A 23,188-nucleotide genomic window follows, 5' to 3' on the forward strand; every position below is an offset into this window, starting at 1 on the left:
TTGGACTGAAGCCCACCTTCACCCACTCCTCCCTCCGCCCTTATTGCAGTTGAAGAAGGTGCAACTTGGGCTGAATGAATCACTCCACCTCAACTCAATAGTTTTTCAATTGACAATGTTCGAGTTAAAATCAAACTGAAATTTAAAATTTTATCCCAGTGATATCTAAGTGCAAATATATAGATTAATTTTAATTTTTACACACAAACACAAAGAGAAAGCACGATAAACTTTGTTGATCTTAAAATGGTTAGGCGATCATCTTTGACCACAGACCATAGCACAAGTGTACTCATCCTCGTTCTAATTAGTAGGACTTCAAAAAATCAGATGAGGGAGAGAGTATATATAGGCATTGTATATATAGAAATTAAGTTGTTCCTCGTGGATGAGGGAGAGAGTATATATAGGCATTGTAATAGTTCAGTTTCTTTAGCTAGTTGTTACTACTACCACATAATTTTCGTTCAGTTCGTCCGTAATTGATGTGGTTGTTGCTTCTTGGACTCTGAAACATTCATATCTTAAATTGTGTACACAAATTGTGGACCCATAATTTTATATGCATACATTATGAATTTTTATTCACATGTGATCTTCTCTTATTTATTTACTTTAAAAAAAAAAAAAATTTATATTGAAAGATATAGAACCTATATCAAGAATTACACATTACTATAAGTTATTAAATATTTTTCTAATCCTTTAAAAAAAATACTCCGTAAAAGATAATCTGGAGCAAAACGACGTCTTATTGCTCTAATTTTTGTTTTTGGTTTTTTAAAAGTATCTGATCCTTTTTCTTTTTTTTTTTTAACCAAAATAAACTGACGTTTGGCAATGTTAACAGTATCTTCTCGTTCTCTGTCCGATGAAGAGTAGACAAAGTGGGTGATTTGATAAGAGAATTAGAAGAAGATGAAGATGAAGATGGGTATGGGTTTTGTTACAGTCTCTCTTTTGAAATGTAGTTTTTGGTGTTGACTTCGACGATGAGTTCGTAGTGATTTTGGGTCTCTGTTTTGTTGATGAGAATTCGAGGGCTTGGCTACTGATCAAAGGGTGTAGTAAAGAGAGAGGATTTGATTCGAAATTGTGGGATTGATGGAGATGTTTTCAGTGGATTGAAGAAGGGCGATATTGGGTTGAAATCGGAAGAGACAACGTTGCTTTCTTTTCAGATATTAACTTCAGATTTCATAGCCATTGGGTCATTTTAGGTCTCTTTGGTTGATGAAAATTTGAGAGTTTTGCTCTGGTGATGAAGGGTGTATAGAGAAAGAGGATTTGATTGGACATTTGGGGATAGATGAGGAAGTTTTTGGTGGATTGAAGAAGGGTCACGCTACAACAAAAGTTGGGTATAGGGTTCAATTCAACTAATGCTCTGAAAACCCTAATTTTGTTGACCTGGGGAAGAGGAAAAGCAGAAGGGTCGCAAAATAACTTAAACGCCTGCTATAATCTTCTTTTAAAACTCAGTGCAAAACCGTGTCGTTTTGCGCGGGGTGTTTTCTTATTTTTCGAGATCAAAATATCTCTAGTCACGCTTTACTATTATAATGGCGGGTGAAGTTCATCCCATGAATAGTGAATTTTGGTATTATAATGGTGTTCAATGGTGAATTTAGTTGTTGTAAAGTTACTATTTGCTTACATGTGAATTTCATAACATTACACTAGTGAAATTCAGCTACTTTACATAGAAATTCACCATTGATAGTGAAGTAGCTGGTTCCCATGTCCTGTTCATACATATTCAGGAATATGGATGATTTGGTGGAAGCAAAGGATCCCACAAAAGTATAAAGAATAGATGACCGGCTTTCTGTTCTTTTTTAAAGCGTCAACCCCGCGTTGAAAAAGAATGTAGCAACACTACTTTGGGAATAAAATTGTATGGTGGCTTATGGTTTCCTATCTTCCTGTGATCTGCCATTTATAGAATATTCCAATGCAGTAGGTGATGATGAACATTCATATTTAACCAGCAGACACTTTTCCACTGAGCTTTGTTTTTTTGCTAATTCCTTATTAACTGTTTAATTCAGGTATTTAGATTGAAGTTCATGTGATTTTGTAAGTTTAGTGGGAACTTTACCACAAGGGTGGACTTTATCCGAGGAAAATAGACCTATTGGAGAGTTTAGTAGCTGGGAGTATTTAAAGGAAGTTTGATAAAGATACAGAATTGAGCAAGAAAATGAAGAAAATATTAAGCTTACATCAGAGGAAAATTCTTGACCCCGAGGGGTCATTTCTTCAGAAGTGGAATAAAATATTTGTACTCTATTGTGTGGTTGCAGTGCTCTTGGATCCGTTGTTCTTTTATATACCTGTGATTAATGGCAAAGAGAAGTGCCTTGATTTGGACAAGAAATTGAATATCACTGCTTGTGTTCTTCGTTCATTCATCGACATATTGTACTTGCTCCATATTCTCTTCCAATTTCGTACTGGGTTCATAGCCCCTTATTCTCGAGTATTTGGAAGGGGTGATCTAATTCATGATTCTTATGCTATAGCAAAAAGATACTTGTCTTCCTACTTCATCATTGACGTTTTATCAATTCTTCCCTTTCCACAGGTATACAACTTTCTTGTATATAGTTTTGTCGTTCTATCATACAGTATGGTCTTTATGCACCTTTCATACAACACACAAATTTTGATGAATATATATATATGTAATTTTTTAGGTAACAGTAAATATATTTGTTTCATCAAAACACTTCTTAAAAATTGATAACTCATTAGGTTGTGTTATATCTTTTTTCCCCCCTGGAAAATTGATAATTCATTAGGTTGTGTTATATCTCTGTTCAGGTGGGTGTTTTAGCCATGACCCCCATAAGAAAGATCCCTATTCCACTGATCTCAATGAATTGGATGGAAATTGTCTTTCTCTTACAAATCATAACAAGACTTTACCGGATCTATCCACTATATAAAGAAGTGACAAGAACTTCTGGCATATTTACTGAAGTAGCATGGGCTGGAACTGCTTTCAGTCTCTTTCTCTTTATCCTAGCTGGTCACGTAAGTTCCATTGATCCATCTCTTATTCTTGACACTTTCAATAAATCACATGCTCATTAAACGAAGTATCCACAATGTCTTTATAGGTTTGTTTGTTCTCAGTTATATGCGATATTGACTATCCTCCATTTTATTTTTATTTTTAGCCATTTTAGGTGTACTTGTGTATAAGTCCTATATCTATGTATATGCGCACACATGATTTTTCAGGTTTTGGCACAAATAAGGTTGTTGGACAAAGGATGTGGAAAACCTAAATTCTATAAGACAATTGAATAATAGAAAATTGAATATACATTATATTTGAGATTGAATGAGTTGCGATAGTTGACCTTTTAGAAAAGTAAGATATGGATACAATGGTACAGTAGAAAACTTTCTCTAGCAACATAAAGGATCATTACTCAATGTGGTCCTGGTCAATTGAGGAGGTGGGAAAGGTGGACTCAGCTCATTCTTACTTTTTGTACAAAATGACTACTCTCAAAATTCAGCCCATGTTTTCATGCTTGTTTGATTCTAATTTGTAGTTTTCCATTTTTCTCTCTTCTTTATTGTTGATATGTTATTTTGCACTTGAAGTCGACTGTATAACAACTAGCCAACCAATTTATATTTAATGAATTAGCTAGCATACAATTATTGCTTTTGAGTTTGGTTTTGATCTAAACTTTTGTTAGAACCAAAAGGCAGGACCCGACTTGAAATCTGTAAATAAATATAGGATTGAACACAAACGTAAGAAGATTCTTGCTTGGTCAAGTATAGCTCCTGAATCCAGGAACTTGAGAATTAATGAAACTTTTGGACAGATCAAAGGGAAAAAAATTCTTCATGAAATAAATATGATGGTGAAATGATGTAAAAGTACTACAAAGTAAGAGAGTTTTAAAGAATGTAAAAGAGTAAGAAATAAGAGGATTTAGAAATGTATAAGAAATTAAATAAAAATTCACTGTATGATCTTTACATGCTTATCTACTTACTTTAAACAGATTACTGCGATCAAGATGGAGTTAAAAACTTTTATATATAAAGTGAGATAATAATTCAATTATCAATCTAGTAGATTAAGTTACAATTATATACAAAAATGTAATGGAAGATCAACTTGTCTGGCTTTTCGTGGTCTTTTCTTAAGCGGTCTAAAGATGCTCCTATCATCTCAATTCTCTGCAAGCAATTATATCCAATGAAACCTAAAATTATTTATTGAGAGTATTTTTTTTATCCTGACAATACAAAGCAAAAACTAAGACAAAACAGAAAGATCAACATGAATAAGATGCTGCAGCCAGAGGTCACACCTACCACTTAAAGTCAGCCCTTTTACAATTGATAGCCCATTTACCTATCTCATGAGCCACACCATTACATGCTCTAGGAGCCCACTGGAGGATGAACATCTCTCTCCCACTGCTCACCAGAGCTTTGATATCATTTATAACCACAGCAGAAAGATCATCAACTAGGGACAGGGCCACAAGACCTTTACAATCACCTTCAACAATAACTTCAGAATATCCCCACCTTCTGAGGAGCTTAATTCCTTCCCTCACGACGAATGTCTCAGCCAAGAATACAGACTTAATATTCTGAAAGATCAGGGAGCAATCCTCACTGGACTACCCCTGTCATCCCTAAGAATGAGACCACCACTGCATTCTTTGTTGGACATGTTAAAAGCTGCATCAATATTCATTGTAAACATCCACTCTGGAGGAGACCATTTCGCAGTGCAAGGATTTGCTGTACATGTTATGCTAGTAGACTTTTGACTATGTTTGGTTTTTAGTACACTATATTCCTAGTTAGGATTTCAACTCATATAATTTAAAATTCCAAAATCACTTATATTTATTTATTTTATTCTGACAAGAAACTCACACACTCACTTTGTCTTGAATCCTCGACCTTCTACTTTGGAAGGTGAGTAAGTATCAAATGACTATAATCAAAATCATTTATTTGTACCAAAGGGCCTTTGGCCCAATGGTATAACCTCCCCATCTTCAAAGAGGAGGGGAGGGGTTCGAGCCTGGGCGTGGGCAAAAAAGTGTGTGTGTTTGCTTTACCATCCAAAAAAAAAAAAAAAATCATTTATTTGACCCTCCAATGTTTTAAAAAATTATTTTAAAATTTTTGTAGGTACGGATTACAAGCCTTTGCGTTGAACAAGTTGTATATATTTTTGGAACCACAACTTGGTAGCTCCATTATAGCAATGCAAAAGATCAAAAAGTTTTTTGATCGCATGCAGAAGGAATTCATACACCATATGTATTGTTCTGACAATAAAATGACTCTCATGTACCAGGGACTTGGAGCTTTATGGTACTTGATCAGTATACAACGAGAATATAGTTGCTGGCGCATTGCATGTGATAGACATGAATTTAGCTACGACTATTTGTACTGCGGAGAACACCGTATAGAAGACCATGCATTTCTAAATGTTTCTTGCCCCCCTCTTGAATCAAATGAAATAAAAGATGAAACGGACTTTGACTTTGGGATATTCCTTGAGGCTCTTCAGTCTCGTGTGGTGGAATGGAGAAATTTTCCACGGAAATTCTTTTACTGCTTTTGGTGGGGTCTCCGAAATCTAAGGTCTGTTGTGCATTTGTGATCCTCTGAGTTTTGATCTATGCTAGTATTACAGTTTTTCTCTTTCTATTAGATTTTATCAGATGCTCTCTTCAGTATTCTTAATCGTAGGCAAGTATTGTTCTTATCTATACATCTGTATTTAGTATTAAATGTACTTAAAATTTCTCTATAATTTTGTTTTTGTTTCTTATATGATATTATTTAATTAATACAAAAGATATATATATATATATATATATATTTATTATTACTATTAAATATTTTATTTTATTCAAAAGGTAAAGATGGGACAAATTCCATCTTACACAAAATTCTCATTACTCTCTTTATATATCTAATATATCTTCAAAAGGTAAAGAAGTGAAACAATTTCTTTGTCCTTCAGGAACACTCACATTTCAGAGTGATCTCAAAGGTACCATTGCACTTATTTTTGAGGGCTAATTTTGTCATTTCATTTATTAAAAAAAATCATATGGAGTATAATAGTACAAAAATAAGGTGAAAATATCACATTACATTTTTCTTATTAGAGCTTTTTAACTGCAAATTTTCTATTTAATATTTATTATTTGATGGTGGTTCCCAACTTCCCCTACATCCCATGAGCTAATATGTTGTGCTTGCTTTACTAGATTTCAATTCCATAACAACCTCTTAGAAAATTGAAAGGAAATTTGTAGGGGTGTAACTTGGGAATGTTAACACGAACCCAACTCGAGTACAATTTGATTTTAAGGGATCTGGACAGCTATTTGCAATTAGGATTGAGTTTTGGCTGAAAATTTTTAATCTGACGTTAATTAGGATTGACCTAGGTTGATGCATAAGCAACCTATACCCAAATATTAACCTGACTTCCATACATTTATAATTTTTACTGCATTATATGTATTTATATTGTGGTCAACCATTTTTCTTTCAAATTCTTTTTTTTTTTTTTTTTTAATCTTTTTTAATCTTTAAATAAATATTAATCTTTTGGAAAATAAATTTCTCGAGAATATGTTTACATACTTTTATATATTGAAATTCTTTTTTTTTTTTTTTTTTTTTTTTTTTGGATTTTTAATGAATAGAGTAACCAAACCTTAGACTAACCAAAGATCAACCCGATTTTCAGATTTTTCTAACCCAAGCTCAACTAGAGTTCAAAAATTGAAGTGTGGGTTGGGTTCGGGCTATGAATCTTGAATTGAAGGCCGGGTTGAGTTGGACTTTGTTTGAAGGTTTGATACTTTAAGTTGAGACTGGGTTGACCCCTCAACCTGCCAGAATTGCACCCCTAGTTATGTGTCTAAATGGCATGTAAGCAGGTCATTCTTCTTCATTCTGCTCCTGAAAATGTCAAGTTTCTGGTAGCGAGATGCATCTCATACTAGTTTTTTTTTTCAGAGATAATGATCTGGAATTAATTTTACAAGGTTCATACCTATTCCAAGACTTTGTAAGCAAGTGTTTGCTAAAAAGATATCACTTTTATCTTCTTCAGTTCTCTTGGACAAAACCTCAAAACAAGCTCATTCATTGGAGAGATTCTCTTTGCTGTCTTCATTTCCATCCTTGGATTGGTTTTATTTGCGATGCTCATTAGCAATATGCAGGAAAGTACGTACACCATTCTTATTCCATACTCTTGGCGATTAGATGTTGCATTAAGCATATGATATCTTACACTAGTATGCATATACCACAGTACAGAATTTTGGTTTTATACATCAATTTAGATTGTCAGTGCTAAGACATTTAGTACATAATTGTTAATTTTTTTTTTTAATAATTTCACATTTTAACATATACAGAAAATAATTTCTAATAATATGTTGGGAAATTTACATTTTAGCATGAATAATGTGGACGACACTATCATCAAATTACAAATAAAATGGGAGTACAGGATATATCTTTAAGATACAAATCATATCCACTACTGATCATATTTGTGCTCGCCCAAAGAGATACAGGGTGTACTCGTCTTGTGTCAAGTTGTCCAAAAACGTATATAAGGTAGTGAAATATGTGAAATAGAAATATATGAAAAGAACGAAATGGAACTTAGAGAGCAAAAGTATATATACAAGTATAGAAGAGTCCTCTTCTTATAGTAGTTGCTCAAGAATGTAACAGTAATAACTAATAAGAGGTATAATTTCTAAATTAAAAACAACATGAAACAGTAATTAAAATCAGAATAATAAAGTTTAGCATTTTATTTTATTAAAATATCACTAACACAACACACGCACCTCCTAATTCCTGCAGCTGAACATGCATGCTTGTGTCCTTTAACAAAGCACACCGTCTTACTCACATGACGCTAGCTCTTTGCTGCTATTATGACCTAAATTTCAAATATTCTTGTTTTTGTGCCACTGTAGAAGTATATGCATCCGCAGCCTATAACTGCTAGGATGGAAGAGATGAGAGTAAAAAGGAGAGATTCAGAGCGGTGGATGGCCTACCGCATGCTCCCTGAGAAGATGAGGAAGCGGATTAGGCGGTATGAAGAGTACAAATGGGATAGAAGCAGAGTTGTTGATGAAGAGTCTTTGGTTTGCAGCTTTCCTAAGGACATCAGAAGGGACATAAAGCGCCATCTTTGCAGGGATTTAATCGGGAGAGTACGTGCATTCCTAAATTTCCCCACATTCTATAGTGTTCTCAATGCGCATGCATGAATGCATCTTCATCTGCATTCCTTGTGCAAGCATTAATATGTCTCTCTCCGCATTTCTCAACTAGAAGTTTTTGTATGGGACTCATCTAGAAGGTTCTATCATAAGTTTGCTAGGTTCCAATGTTCGACAAAATGGATGAACAATTGTTGGATGAAATATATGATCGTCTCAAGCCAGTTCTTTATACAGAGAACAGCCTCATAGTACGTGAAGGGGATCCCGTTGATGAGATGCTCTTTGTGATGAGTGGCAAACTATCGAGTGCAAGCACTGATGGTGGGCGAACTGGATTTTTCAACAAAGTTTATCTTATGGCTGGTGATTTCTGTGGAGAAGAGCTTCTTACATGGGCTTTGGCTCCCCACTATTCAGCCAGTCTTGCCACCTCAACCAGAACAGTACAAGCTGTGACTGATGTTGAAGCTTTTGCTCTAATGCCTGACGACCTAAAATTTGTGGCCACCCAGTACCGGTGTCTTCACAGCAAACAACTCCAGCACACTTTCAGGCAAGTAGTACCACCAGGCTTTTTGGAATGTGGTAGGTAATAGTACAATACATTTTGCCTAGTTTTTCACTTTGTGGCAGTCTTTTATGGTGGAAGTAATGATTCAATTCCCTTTTCTTCTCTTATTCTTCTTCTTCGTATTTTTTTTTTTTTAATAATTGTGTAATGCACCACAAATACTTTAACTAACACTGTATATCCTCATCTCCTCATATGAGAGGTTGAGAGTTCAAGTACCTATTAAGGCAATAGTGGCTGCATGTGTGTGCACGCCCTTGCCTATTAAAAAAAAAAAAAGAAAAAAACTAGGGCAAAAAAAAAAAAAAAAAAAAACTATCCCAAGATGTTTAGTGACTATTGTTTGGGGTCATAACATTTCTATTGCGCTAATCATGATTCTAGGTTCTACTCACAACAGTGGAGAACATGGGCAGCCTGTTTTATCCAGTCATCTTGGCGCCGATATAGGCGGATGAAGCTTGACAAATGTGTGCGTGACGGAGAAAATAAACTTCAGATCGCATTGGCAAAAGATGCTGGCACCTCTACAAGCTTTGATGTTGGCCTTCATATGTCAAAATTTACCACCAGAGCACTTGGAGCCCTGCGGAGGGATCATGCACGCTTAGCCAAATCACCACCAAGATTACCAGTTTAACTGTTTCACGAGGCCAGCTGAGCTAACCACCAGAGATTGTGAATGAGGTGTGGATTTTCTTCTGATTTTTAGAAAATATTCTGCTTCGTATAACTCAGTTCAAGAGGTTTTTGTGTATGGCTTATACTTTTAACTTTAACATTTGATTAGAAGTATGGTTGATATAGCTGTAACAGAAACATTATTTGGCTTTTATAATATATTTTTCTTTTAAAATAGCATTATTAATACTCGTATTGAAATTCATATGATGAAAATGGCAGCTATCCAAATCTTTCATGACTGGTAACAAACTCTAATTATCAACACATAAGGTCAATTGCTGACATACCATTATTAAGGATTCTTTATATCAATGTCATTATCAATCAAACTGGAGGTGTGTGTCTGGATAGAACTGAATGGCAATAAGTTATATTTTATTTTTAATTTTTTGATGATTAAGTTCATTCAAAAGCAGCAAAAGGTGCTACCCAAGTACACACGGAGATAAAGAGCATAATCAACGTAGAACGGGGTGTCGATGAATATGGAGGCTGTTTGGACTGCCGAATGGCTAAATAAAGGGACTGACATTTTTCAGAGTGGTTTTACAAGTCCAGTTCGATTCACAGAGGTTTGACTGTCAATAACAAGAAGCTTCACTTGTGAAATACACTCCTTTCTCAGCCAAGTTCATCTTTTAGGGCTCCGTTTCTGCATTTTTCAGTATTAGGTTGAATTGTACCTAGCTTTAGCTAATTTTTAGTAATTATCTTATTTTAGTGATTAGCTTCTTTTTTATTATTATTATTTTTTTTTTTTTTTTTTTGTGATTTTTAGAAATATTGCCAAATTGGCATGCTTTTTTATAGGATTCCTTTTGTTTTCCGGATATTTTTCCCTAAAAATATACTGTAAATTTGGTTTACACATTTATAATAATATTTAAATTTTCTCTGCAGCTTGTGTTTGAGATATAATTTCCATTCAACACATAGTCAAACTATATATATTGCTTGTCTGTAAAAGTGTAGGCATGTTATATGGACTTGCGATGTATGGATTAATTTGCATGATTGGGTGCTTAAAGTTTTATTTGATGAGAAAAAAGTCAAAACTCAAAAAATTAATGAATAATGCACTCTAAGTGGGAGAATATAAGAATTTGTATAAAATATGTGAGTCAACATAGTCATTATGATTCAGGAAAAACCAAACAATAAAAATAATAATCATTCATTATGCTTTGGTTTCAATGGTTTGTGAAAAATGAATTACAGTCTCTGATGGCGCATGGATATGATATGGAGGTTTTCTAGTAAGTATGGGGTAGTGGGGCCTTTTAATGACAATTATTTATGGATTGCATAGTATATGTGTATATATATATACTATGCAATCCATAAATAATTGTCTTAGTCCTTGTACAGTTATACTCATTCACTGTGGTCCTTCCCATTAGACTTGAAAACGTAAGGCAGAGAAGAAGACCTCTTTCACAAGACTAAGGATCTCCTGCAATTTCTCCTACAATTTTCATATTATGGTCTCATATACATGATTGTGATCGTCGGCCAAGATCACTGCACAAGAATATTTTTTATTAAAATTTCTTATATTGCACCATAGATGTAGAGAGAGGGAGATTCATAGAAAAATGTAGCTAGTAATTCAATTTACCTTGGTGGCTACATCGCATTATTAATTTATTGTCCAATAACATCTTTCCTTACAGATACATAATGATGCTTTATTAATCGACCAATTATTGTGTCGCTATATATAACTCATTCATATCATATAAGTAATTCTTCTGGACAATCTGTGACGGCTGGGATTCTAGCTGTTAATTAATTAGGACCATATCTGCCATTGCAATCCTGCATGCATGAGCAAACATGGTTATCTGTATTTCATGAGACAGAGAGAGATCAGTGTGTGTGTGTGTGTGTGTGTGTGTGTGTGTGTATATATATAGAGAGAGAGAGAGAGGGGGGTGAGAAGTTACTTGGAACAGTCAGTGTGACTGTCAATTGGAGGCAGAGAAAGATTGACTCCGCATTTTTTGGGAAGAGGAGGGATGCGACTAGGATCATATTTGAGCTTAGACAGAGCTACCTTTCCACAGTTGCAAATGGCTACACGATCATCTTTGGTTTTTGCAGTGGCACTCAAACTCTTAATGCCTGCACAGCAAGCATCGGATGGGTCACTACCCTGCAGGTAAGTAAGGCACGGGGCCAATGTTGTGCTAACCACTGCACATGAAGGTGCACTCATGGCTGACCTTGAAACTAGTAAGAGAATAGTGACCACGGACCATAGTGGACGAGGACTCATCTTTGCTGTAATTAGTAGGATTTCCAAATATCAGATGTGGATTTGAGTTGTTCTTTGTGGAGGAGGGGGAGTGTACTTATATAGGCGTTGTAATATTAGTTCAGTATCTCTAGCTAGTTGTTACTACCACACAAGTATCATGACTTCGAAATTTATGCAGGTTGTTGCTTCTACGACTGCCAAACATTCATGTTTCAAATTGTGGGCAATTTTGATCTCATCAGTTGATAAATGAACTCATACGTTTCGTGTGTGGTTGATCTCCCTATAGTTGGCCTTGTTTGCGGGTATGTGTTCACAACAAACCCGGGCAGGTTTTTGAGACAACCCATGGCCGAGCACCTAATGAAAATGACTTTCTTCCTATTTGCAGTCGCTCACTATGGAGCAAAAACCCACTTGAAATGTGTCCTCGGAGTTTAAAAATACCTCCAAGCACAGTGAGTTCAGCAGACAGAATGCCATTCTGGCAAGAACGAACCAGAGTTTGATGGCAATCATCCCTCGTCATCACCCATGTAACCATTACACATCCATGGTAACTATGAAGCATCAGTAACATAATATGCCACAAGTAGCGCAAGGATCATTAAATGGACAATATACATCTTTTTCTAAGATTTAAAATGTTTATTAAAATTGACATCTATGTACAAAAAGGTTCTGCCAAGTGGCAAGGAAAATAAGGCGACAACATTTAGCAACCATATGGAAAGTTGAGTTTTAAATATAAAAACTCTTCTGATACATCCCAAAATATTTATAACCCAGAATAATTGAAGGTTCCAGCTAGGGATAATTTCCTATGAACTGAACAAGATTGTATCTGTATATCTATTTACACTTTGGTGTTCCTTACAATGTACTTGTATATGTTCTGTTTAATGACTTTCTGAGTTCGGACTTGGAGTTTGCAGTGCGCTTTGTGTACAAGAACTCTCAGTTTGGGGAAGTGATTGCAGGACTATGTCAACTCATGGAGCAGAAGGTCGCCTTGAGCTTGCAGCTGGAACTTCAGTATGTGAAGATACCGTTGCAGAAAGAGGCTGGAAATTTGTATTCCCAATAAACCAGTATAGAGCCCATTTCAAATTGCAGAGGGTGTATTTGAGAGCTTTTGTCCAGTTCTCCTGTTTGTTGAAGCTCTGAGTGATGGAGTAATTTTCCACTCTGTCATTCTCAATCCTGCAAAAGCGAATTCTAGATTATTTGACTAAAAAACGTCCACAGTTCTCATACAAGTCTCTAGTTGTATGTGATTATTCCATCAAGTGTATGAAAGCCCAAATCTGTCGCTTTCAAAGACGAGAGAGAGAGCTCTCTGTTTTCATTCAGTGTTCATCGACCAAATTAATAGGATATGAAGTATTTTTTTGCCATTTCATTTCCAATTTCCTCACCGGGGAGGAGGGATGACAGATGAATCAGATCAATGGTCATAATCCAAGTGTGCCATGCGTAGTTCAAGACAGATAATATATCAAAGGTCCATCATCATTGTTCAATATTTAGAACAAATTCCCACATACAACAACAATAATAATAACAAGGGTAAAGTACACTAACGCCCCCTAAGGTTTGCCAAAAGGACACACATATGAAACTTAGCCTATTTTGGGACAATGATGCCCCCTTTCTGAAATTCCAACCAAACAAGGCATTAAATCTCCTGAAAAGACAAAATTACCCCTTAAAATTTAAAATCAGATTTAAAAATAAAATATCAGATATAGTAAAAAGACTCAATTGCCCTCACAGCCACAAAGCATGGTAGTACACTCAATACATGAATGATCTTATGGTTAAACTCAAAATTACTTAAATCTGACTCTCCAGAGCTTAGATTCTATCGAAAAACTACAGCTGAAATGGTTGCTCTGACAGATACACAACTGAAAGTGAAAATATTACCGGAAATATATATATATATCTGAAAGTGAAAATACTAACAAGAAACACACTACCACATGAATAGTCTTCACAATTAAACTGTCCAAAAACCCAATCTGACTCATTATGGCCAAACAATTCAGTACCTACCCTGAAAACTAAAACCTTACAATTTTAAGCCGATCATGCATAAACAATTGCATATCAACATTTTGATTAGAAAACACACACGCACACACACACGCACACACACATATATATATAAATCCTTCAAGAACATGAAAAAAAGATATGATTAACACAAAATTTAGCTACCCATTAAGCTTAAAAGGCAAAAACAGGAAAAACAAAATTAAATTAAATTACAAAATAAATTTTAGGTGAGTTCAATTAAGGTGTTAAAAGAGTTCTAACCTTGGTTTTTTTTTTTAGCAATGTAGCTGATACTGTTGATGGGTCACCACCATTATCACTATTAACGAAGCTGATCGAGAAATGAAGATTGACGATGACCAGAATTGAATGAACCCAAAAGAAAACTTTAATTGTAACGTTAAGATTAATGTGGAAGAAACGAAGCAATTTTGCTACTGGTACCTCAAGTCCACCGACAAACACCCGTGCAGTAAATAATTTGCATATATATTTATATATGAATGTATAAAGAGAGAGATTACGAAGTCACAAAGTAGACAGAGTGCAGAGTGATGATAAAGTAGAGAGAGAGAGAGAGAGAGGTGACAGTTGCTTTGATGGAAGAGCGGGTGTCAACTTCATGCAGTGTATGGTAACGCCATAGACTTTGGTTAGGCGCGAAGGGGAGTGGTGAAGTGCACGCGCCGAGAGGGTGTGGTGGGAGTGAGAACGGAGAGAGGAGAAGTAAAGAAATGGGTTATTTAAGGTTAGAAAGGTAATTTCAACATTTAAATGGATCAATATAAAAGTCAAAGGGAAATGTCAATTCATTACCATTGGGGTGTCTTTGGTAACAATATGAAACTTGAGGGGGTGTTATTGTCCCAAAATAGGCTAAGTTTCATCTATGTGTCTTTTTGGTAAACCTCAGGGGTGTTAGTGTACTTTTACCCTAACAATAACAATAACAAGAAGCCTTTTTCCCAACTACTTGAATCCTATGTTTCCATTCCACTCTGTCCAAGGCCATAGCATAGTTGAACAAAACTCCAACAGCTCAGTCAAAGAAGAAAAAATTCTCACATAGTTGAACAAAACTCCAACAGCTCAAACATTAGGGTAAGTCAAAATGCATTGGAGCCACTAGCATAAAAAATAAATAAATAACGGCCTGAAATAAATATGTTCCTCAACTTCCTCCAAGACAAAAAGGCAGCAATTTAATTTGACATTCTTAATTATGAGCACCATTGTTCCATAGCATCTTCACAAATCAAATTATCACTCTCCCAGGATTTTTATCACTATTGACTACCATATAACCTAGAATTTACGGTATGAATCATGTTTTATAAGAATATTACATTAACATAATGTATCACAAAGAGATATGAAAAACAAAGATAGCTGCAGATAGTAAACACAGGCGAAGGTATAAATAAAATTTTAAAAAATACAAAAGGAGACTTACTTGTAAGGAAGCTTAAAACATTTCTCAGGTGGTATGTTGTTTTCCTTATCTTTAGAATTTGCAAACTCTGATAACTCCTTAAGGCAAGTCAAGAACAATGTCATTGCTTTGTCATAGCGAGTGCTCCAAAACAAGTTCACTGGCCCAAATCTAACAAATACTCACGCAAGTTAAAATTCCTTTAAGCAAAAGAGGATTAATGTCAGAAGTGAACCAGATGCATGACCTAGATGTCCAATTTAGACACCAACATACTAAAAAATACACTGCAATGGTTCATCATGATCATCAACGAGCAAGAAAAAGGCAATTGAATGTAGATTAACGTGGATTAAGACAATGAGAAAAGATATGATTGCCTTTTGAAAAATAGGGCCTTAGATGCATATGAATGACGAAGAGAATGTGGCTGACCCATACAGTTGTGGTTAAGGCTTCTTGAGTTACAATCATCTATGCAGACCACTCCAATAAATTCTTAGAACCCATTAAATGAAAATTCTTCATGCATCATATACTGGAAGGTTACTTGTGTTCCATTCAAGTCTAAGCTGCATTACTTTCTTAATTTTAATAAATTCTAGTCCAACTGAGAATCAAGGGACTCGTTGCTTAAATAAATAAATAAATAGGAATCAACAGAGAATTCTCACTTACAGCTCATAAGTATTGTTGCTGCTGTCCATAATTCGAGGATAACTCCCCATTGGAAGAATTTTTATCCGACATCTGAATATCAATAACTTAAGGATACAGCAGATAACATTTCATAAACATCACTTCTAGTAGAATGACGTGGTCAGTTTTGCGTTCACAACAATTAGTGTTCCCAGGATTCTATTTGCTTCAGACATAAAAGTCCAAAGAAAGGAGTAATCAACACATCGACAAGGACGTGTACAACACTTCTATATTGAAGTGTTTCCCTATTGTAGGGCCCAGAACAAAGGTTTATCTGGCAAGGATGTGTTTAACACATTGATGTAAAATGCCTGAATCTTGAAGAACATAAACTCAGTTTTATAATTTACCATGAAGTGCATACACCCATGGTTTTTCCAGTCCTAAAGTAAATTTCATTAAATTTATAAGCATAGCTGATTTGCTAGTCCAATAATTATGAATCCCATCAACCTTCAGGTACATGGTGTCATGCAGTAGTTTAGCAATATTTGTCTGGCACTTACAATAATTAAAGCATATTTGGATAATTTCTGGCATGAGAATTCTTATAACATAAACAAAGAATTTGATGAACATAAAAAAAACTCTTGTAGAATTTGACTTCCAAACTAATTATCTATATTTTTATAAGACATAGCCTCATATAATATTTTTATTTTCTAGAAACCTCCTTGTGAGGAGTTTAAACGACTTAATTAACCTTTTGGTGGAAGTTTCAGCACCGAATCAGTTAAGGTATATATACACACATATACGTACGTATATATGTATATGAAAAAACCAAAAAAAAAAAAAGGTAGCAATGTTGGTAACTATTATTATTATTTTTTTCCCTGGGTAAATAGTGAGGTTGATAATGTACAGCCCATTAAGGCTCCCTCAAAATAAGGTCGCACTCTTTTCAAACACCGGTCAACATAAAATAACTACAGCAATATCACAAAATTAAGTGAATAAAAAATAAAAAATAAAAAAATAAAAAATAAAAAATTGAAGTCACAATTGGTACATCATGCACATAATACTTGCACTGCCACTAATATTTGGTTATAAACTTTGAAAGTGCACAATCATCTAGTCAATGGAGGAATGCACAAGTGTCTAAGGCTTCTGCAACCAAAATGATTTGTCCAAGCATATGTGGCCAACTACAAGTAGGGCAAACACATTCTATATATTTCAGTTGTACGAGAAAAATATCTATAATAGAAGATTAATTTCAATAGAAAATGCAAATTAATTATGAAAAAAAAATGCAAATTTACAGATGTGTAGCAGCGTAGCTACAACAAAAAGATACTGGAATTTTGGCCGGAAATATTGAGCCATTGTATGAAGGAGAAGACAAGCTTGGCCCCAAGCAGCATTTATCTCGTCCCACTCAACCTAACCATTTCCGAAACATTGTAAACAATGACAAATTACTTCTAAAATATGAAAACGGATATTTAAAGTTTATCTCAAAATAAGGAATGGATTGGTAAGAAGGTAAGGAGCCATCCTCTATACCATGTCAATAGTGGCTTTAACCATTTGACAAAATAAGCATGTGACACAGAACAATGGACTGGCATAATATATCATCTGGACAATACCAAACATTAATATATTACAGATTAGGTCACAGATTTTGCCTATAACACAGCCTTGTGTTTGTGGTCATTTGATGCAAGTAAAAATTAATAGCCTTGGAAAGTGTCTGGTCAAAGTTTTAATTATGGGTAATCTGAAAATGTAATGGGAATGGTAAAAGCTTCATTAATGCTCCTTGGGTAGTCTAAAAGTCAGTAGAGGAAAAGCAATTGTCATTAGAGCAGTAATAGGAGAACCGAAAGGTATCCTCCGAATTAATCACCGAACTTTACGTGAGTTGGTCACGTCAGATTCTCACCAGCAAAAGAGCCCATCACGTGTAGGTAAAAAAAATAAATAAATAAAAGGAAGGTGAGAAGATGATTGTATATCGTGAAAAGGAATACCGGAAAACTTAGAAGTCTCCAAATTTAAAAAGAACTTATCTTTATCTTTTTTTAAAAAAATCGACTTATCTTTATCTTGTTATGTAGTATATTTTATAATTTTTTTTTTTCTTTCATAATTGGTATATTTTAGAATTTACACTGACTAGATACATCAAATTAAATCACTGTACCGATTGAATTGTTGCTGGAGAAGAACACTGATTCAAAACCCTAGATAGAGAGAGAGTCAATCCCGTCCCGAATTTTTGTGCGTGATTCGAATACAGGATGATTATGTAATTCTTAAAATTAAATAATTGAGTAATACCTAAATCTATTGAGAAATTTGTAGAAAAAAAATCTTTCAATATTTATGATCTGTTACCAACATATATGTAATTGTGTGTGTGTGTATATATTTCTATTTGTATATACCCACCTTCTTCCGGTCATCTTCACAGTGTTCATGGCTCCATTACCTTCCTCGTATTCTTCTCAAACAATTTTTTTATTCAATTTATTTTTGGGGGTGAGCTAAGCACGTGATGGCTCTTTTACTCTTCACACGCAAGAGATTTTAGAGAATCTGACGTGGCTTGGCCACGTTAGATTCGGTCGTTTTTTCGGGGGTTATCCTTCGGCCCCCTTTTCATTTTCCTTGTCATTAATAGTGGTCTTATAAAAGGGACAGGCCTATGTATCCGCTGAATCAAGTCATAATCAAATATATTTTGAGTAATTATCAAATTTTAAAGAAGTTCTTCAGGCTTTACGTAGATTTCTTAGAAATCTAGGCTCCAACAGTGATTGGAGAATTCCCAGTCTTCCTTACTACTGTAAGGAGACTTGTTCATTTCTGTTTGCTTCATCATTGAATCAGTTCAAGTTTAATGCACCTAGACTATTTTGCTAGTGCAACACAATCTGTGTTTGTTCTAACCCACTTGAATTTGCATAAGACACGGACTCAAATAAAAGACAGATTTTAAATTTACTTTTAATCCTGGATATCCTATTGGTAAGACACAAAATGCATTTGTTACAATTCACTGATTCAAGGACAATTTTCATATAAATGGCATTCTCCTTCATACCTGAATTTTAGGAAGCCTTCCAAGTCGAAAGTTGTTAATAGTTCCAAATTCTCCATCATACCAGATAGGAAAGGCATCACTGAGCACATTAGTTTTCTTCAACAGCTCCAAATGCGCTTGTGAAACTTCAATCTTGGCCAAAATTGCATCCCTCTCTTCCTGTTGACCGGAAACTCTAATTAAAATAGAGTACACAAATATGGTTCTCAAAAAAGTAAACAAAATTTCTAACTAAAAATATTTGCAATTACAAAAGTCTAAGTAGTTGAAGGATCCGAAGGGAAACCAAGCAGAGCTAGCATGCCTATACGTGATCATAATAAATGTTTCATGCATCCTCAGTTATAGTTAATTTATACTTGTTGTGATCCATGAACTTATCATGTGCATGCATGTAATAATTGGAAGAAAATTATCTCAACCAACCTGATGTGAGATTAACTGAAACTGGAAATTATTGAACTCGTGCCAATACCTAATAAGACAAGTCCAGAAAATCGTAAAATTAGCAAACAACGGTTCCAACATATATTGTATATATAGAATGTTCTAAACAAAGAAACTTACAATTATATTAAATAGACATCTTAACACTCTACCAGAATCCATTCAAAAGGGCAAGTTACTTTCACTGAATTATTGCAAGTAAAGACACTTACCGCTCCTCCAACTCTTTAAAGCGGCTAGATTTAATGTCTAGTTCCTTCAATTCAGCAGTTACTTCTGCACACTGTTTCTCTGTTTCCTCAATTGCTGCTTCAAGTTTCCGTTCTTCTTCTTCAATCTTAAACATTCAGAGATGTTAAAAGAATCCTTTGACCCTCAAAGGGAAAATTTCAGTATGTCATGTTAACTAATACTAACTGATAGATACATTCAGAAGAAAATGCATTGATAGCAAGTACATTCTGTCCAAAATATACCATAAATGATTCATCACTCAGATATATATTTGAACTGTTCTGCAACTTGTAAGATAGCACAAATATACTACAAAAATCCAAAAAATAGTACACAGGTTTGCATCTTGGCCTCATAAAATTCAAATTCATTTAATAACACAGTTTATCAATAGACACTACTAGCGTCATAGCAAAAATATAAATTTCCTGTAGAGGTTTAGCAGCCAGCATGTAAATAATTAGCAAGCCATAAATGTCCATTAATTCATACCGGATTGCTTCCCAGAATTTTTACCATTTTCTTTTTTGTGCTGTCGAATTTGATTGTATTTCTAAAATGGGAAGTAGTCCTAACTTCTGAGCACCCCGGCTTTTACTCATAATTTTTAGGAGCAAAGCATAAGTAAAGAGACAAAGTTGAATCAATGTTTGAAAAGAAAACAAAAAATGAGCACCTAACAACTGATCTTTATCACCCAAGAACTAATAATCACAATAAAAAAAATTGTTAATAAAAAAAGTAAATGAATGCACAGATTAAGAAATGATTTATTTCCCCCACATTCCTCATACTAGTATGTTAAAAAGAATTGCACTTGTCTATGCTCCTAACTCTATTTTACACTAAACACAAACAGAACCAACAAAAATTTTCACCATTTATTTATTTACTTAGTGTATAAAACCTACAAAGTGGTTAATGCACAAGAGCTGGCTGTTCAATAAGCACCTTCAGTTTCTCCTTGAAAAAATCAGCCTCACTAAGAACATTTCGTGTCTCCCCCTCCAAGGGCTGGAGACAGTCTTCATATGCTTTGATGTCCCTGTTCACATCTTCAACCTCCTTATCAAGTTTATCAGATAACACCCTCATGCACTCAAGGCATAAAGGCTGTTCAACCTGAAAAGTGAAAAGAGACAAGTATACTATGATAAAGAGACCAATTTATCATCCTACTGATGCATAAGAAATCGAAAACACTAATGTTCAAGATCAATGTCTGAATGAACCAAGCATCTAAAACTTAAAACTTATGTTAAAGTTCCTTTCCTATCAAGAAAACAGTACTAGTGATGTCTACCTGCGTCTGGGTTGTGGCAATATCAAATGCACGCTTCAGGACAGTTATGGTTGAGTGAAACCCAGAATTGTTTGGCTGCATAGGAGCACCGGTTCCACCCTCAGGTGACGGCAAATGGGTCCCACCTCCATCAATTGGAGACTCACACTTGTACACAGAAGCAGCCGGTGGAGGCAACACCACAAAGGATTCTTCCATTGCCTTCCCAGACTGGCTTGTATCAGGTTGCATAGCTCCACCACGAGGCCGAGGAGGGACTCCCGCTGCCTGATTTCTTTGTTTTGGCAACACAACAAAAGAATGGTCCATGCGAGTAGAACCTAACACACTGCCAGCCCCATGGACTGAAAAATCCTGCATGCCTGCAATTTTATCCCGAATAGCAATTGAAATGGAAATAACATCTAATTTATTACCAAAAAGAAAAAGGGAAGTGAATTGTAACTTTTCCCCTCAACAAAATAAAGGAAAATTATTCTGTATTGGACTTGAATTGAGCACACCATACCAACCAAAACAAGAAAGAAAGATAAAGAGGTAAATGGTAACTAATTGCACATATATGTATATTTATTGCAATTAGAAACTATTAATTGCCTCAACCTACCCAAAATAGGCAGCAAAGGAATCTCAAAGCCAGCTCAAGTTATTATGCAAATCTTTTTTCTTTTTCTTTTTTTGATAAGTAAGTTATTATGCAAATCTTATGTAAAATAAAAAGAAGAAAACAAGGCTGTGGCCAAATTTAATGCACAGTTCAAAGTACATGACCATATAAAAGCTTACCATGTTCTTTTCCTAAAGGAGATAAATTAAAAAGGAAATTCCATGAACACAAACATCGCAATCACTGTATTGATATAAACTCAGCTCATAGAAATACTTAAACACAGACACCATCTCAGGATCAACTCCATAAAATATTATCTCTATATTCTTCCCAAAGTAACCATCAAGACTTGTGGCCTAGTTGTATCTCCTCTCCTTTCAAAGTGAAAGGTAGAGAGTTCGACTCTTGCCAAATGCATTGTGGGAGTTTTTGCGAGGACGATATAATATATAAATATATATGATCAAATAAAAATTTTCCCCAAAGCACAATGCTCCTCTCGACCCCCAATACATATAAATACATATATATAGAGATATGTATATGTGCGCATGTTTTGTGTCAAACCAGACCATAAACTCAATCACCTGAGTTCTGAAAAGAAATTACAAAAACACGTAAAGAGGGTAAAATCATGAAATTAATTCAGCTCGTGAGTAAGCTCAATTGCGTTTAAGCGATAGCTGCATTGAAGAAAAATTCTAACTCCAAAATTCCCCTAAAATGGAAATTCCCCGCAGTTACAAATCCGAACCAAATTCGTTTCTAAAAGTTAAACAAAATGGCAATTAACACCTGGAACTAACAATATACGTACACATAGATAAAAATGAGAAACGAAAAAAAGGAGGGGAGAGAGAGAAAACCCTAACCAGAGCGAAAGGAGGAGTCGTTCAAGAACTTGTCGGCGTAAGAATCGATGCCGACGATGCAGAGGTTGTGGCGACAGTTCTGGCAGACCCATCTGGGGAGATTCGGGTCCACCGGCAAGGTCCGCTTGTCGGGCATACTGTTGTTCTTCATCGGTTGGTTTTCTCTCTCCTACTTGATGTTAGGAGATGTCGCAATTCATGTGTGTGGAGAGAGAAGAGAGGGTTTGTTGGAGATTCGCATAGTCTAGTCTATCGGTGCAAGGTAAAGAAGTCTCTAATTGCGTTAGTTAAGGAAGAGAGAAGCCGATTGGGATTTTCGTCAGCGGATCCGAACGGAGGTTCGCTAAGCTTCGGATAGTCCAGATCCGTTTTATGACTGGACCGAGACGTTTGGTAATAAAAGACACGTTTGATTCTAAATTGTCTCTTTTTCTAAATCAATTATTTTTTGTTTGACCTTCCCAACATTGCACAAATTCAAATTATATTATTGCAAATGTAGAAATTAGTTAATCTTTCTCCGTCTAATTTATACAATAAAAACAGACCAAAATGTTGCATTTGTGGATTTTCCTTGAATTGTATTTTTTTTGGGTATTTTTTAAATTTTTATTATTATTTTTTTAGTAAGTAAAATAACTGTTTTAGCTTAGATTTTGAAATATGCTCAAA

At 34.9% G+C, this 23,188-nt stretch overlaps 3 protein-coding genes across 4 annotated transcripts; 1 reads left to right on the forward strand and 2 right to left on the reverse strand.

Annotated features, from left to right (window-relative positions):
• Positions 1-740: 740 nt before the first annotated feature.
• On the forward strand, positions 741-10,485 carry LOC132276776 (cyclic nucleotide-gated ion channel 1-like). The gene is made up of 8 exons (XM_059778380.1): positions 741-2,587; positions 2,827-3,039; positions 5,357-5,649; positions 7,142-7,257; positions 7,719-7,729; positions 8,046-8,270; positions 8,441-8,835; positions 9,238-10,485. Exons 1-8 carry the CDS (start codon positions 2,204-2,206, stop codon positions 9,491-9,493), a joined length of 1,893 nt encoding a protein of 630 aa, XP_059634363.1. The 5' UTR covers positions 741-2,203; the 3' UTR covers positions 9,494-10,485.
• Positions 10,486-11,479: 994 nt separating this feature from the next.
• LOC132278338 (non-specific lipid-transfer protein-like) lies at positions 11,480-12,326 on the reverse strand. The gene is made up of 2 exons (XM_059780130.1): positions 12,245-12,326; positions 11,480-11,820 (listed from the first exon to the last, which is right to left on the reverse strand). The coding sequence occupies exons 1-2, from the start codon at positions 12,324-12,326 to the stop codon at positions 11,480-11,482; spliced, it is 423 nt and encodes a 140-aa protein (XP_059636113.1).
• A 98-nt stretch (positions 12,327-12,424) lies between these two features.
• Positions 12,425-22,855, reverse strand: LOC132276777 (beclin-1-like protein). 2 transcript variants are annotated; one of them, XM_059778381.1, is made up of 10 exons: positions 22,517-22,847; positions 21,035-21,396; positions 20,683-20,853; positions 19,710-19,834; positions 19,477-19,525; positions 19,051-19,209; positions 17,296-17,381; positions 15,969-16,040; positions 15,312-15,461; positions 12,425-13,000 (listed from the first exon to the last, which is right to left on the reverse strand). In XM_059778381.1, exons 1-10 carry the CDS (start codon positions 22,665-22,667, stop codon positions 12,790-12,792), a joined length of 1,536 nt encoding a protein of 511 aa, XP_059634364.1. In that variant the 5' UTR covers positions 22,668-22,847; the 3' UTR covers positions 12,425-12,789. The 2 variants fall into 2 exon arrangements, with proteins under 2 accessions (XP_059634364.1, XP_059634365.1); XM_059778382.1 differs by lacking the exon at positions 12,425-13,000 and having other exon boundaries at positions 15,317-15,490; positions 22,517-22,855.
• Positions 22,856-23,188: the final 333 nt, after the last annotated feature.

Source organism: Cornus florida, unplaced genomic scaffold (genome assembly GCF_030987335.1).
Source record: "Cornus florida cultivar Cherokee Brave unplaced genomic scaffold, ASM3098733v1 CherokeeBrave_3.0.0_Hap2_Chr10, whole genome shotgun sequence".
NCBI lineage: Eukaryota > Viridiplantae > Streptophyta > Magnoliopsida > Cornales > Cornaceae > Cornus > Cornus florida.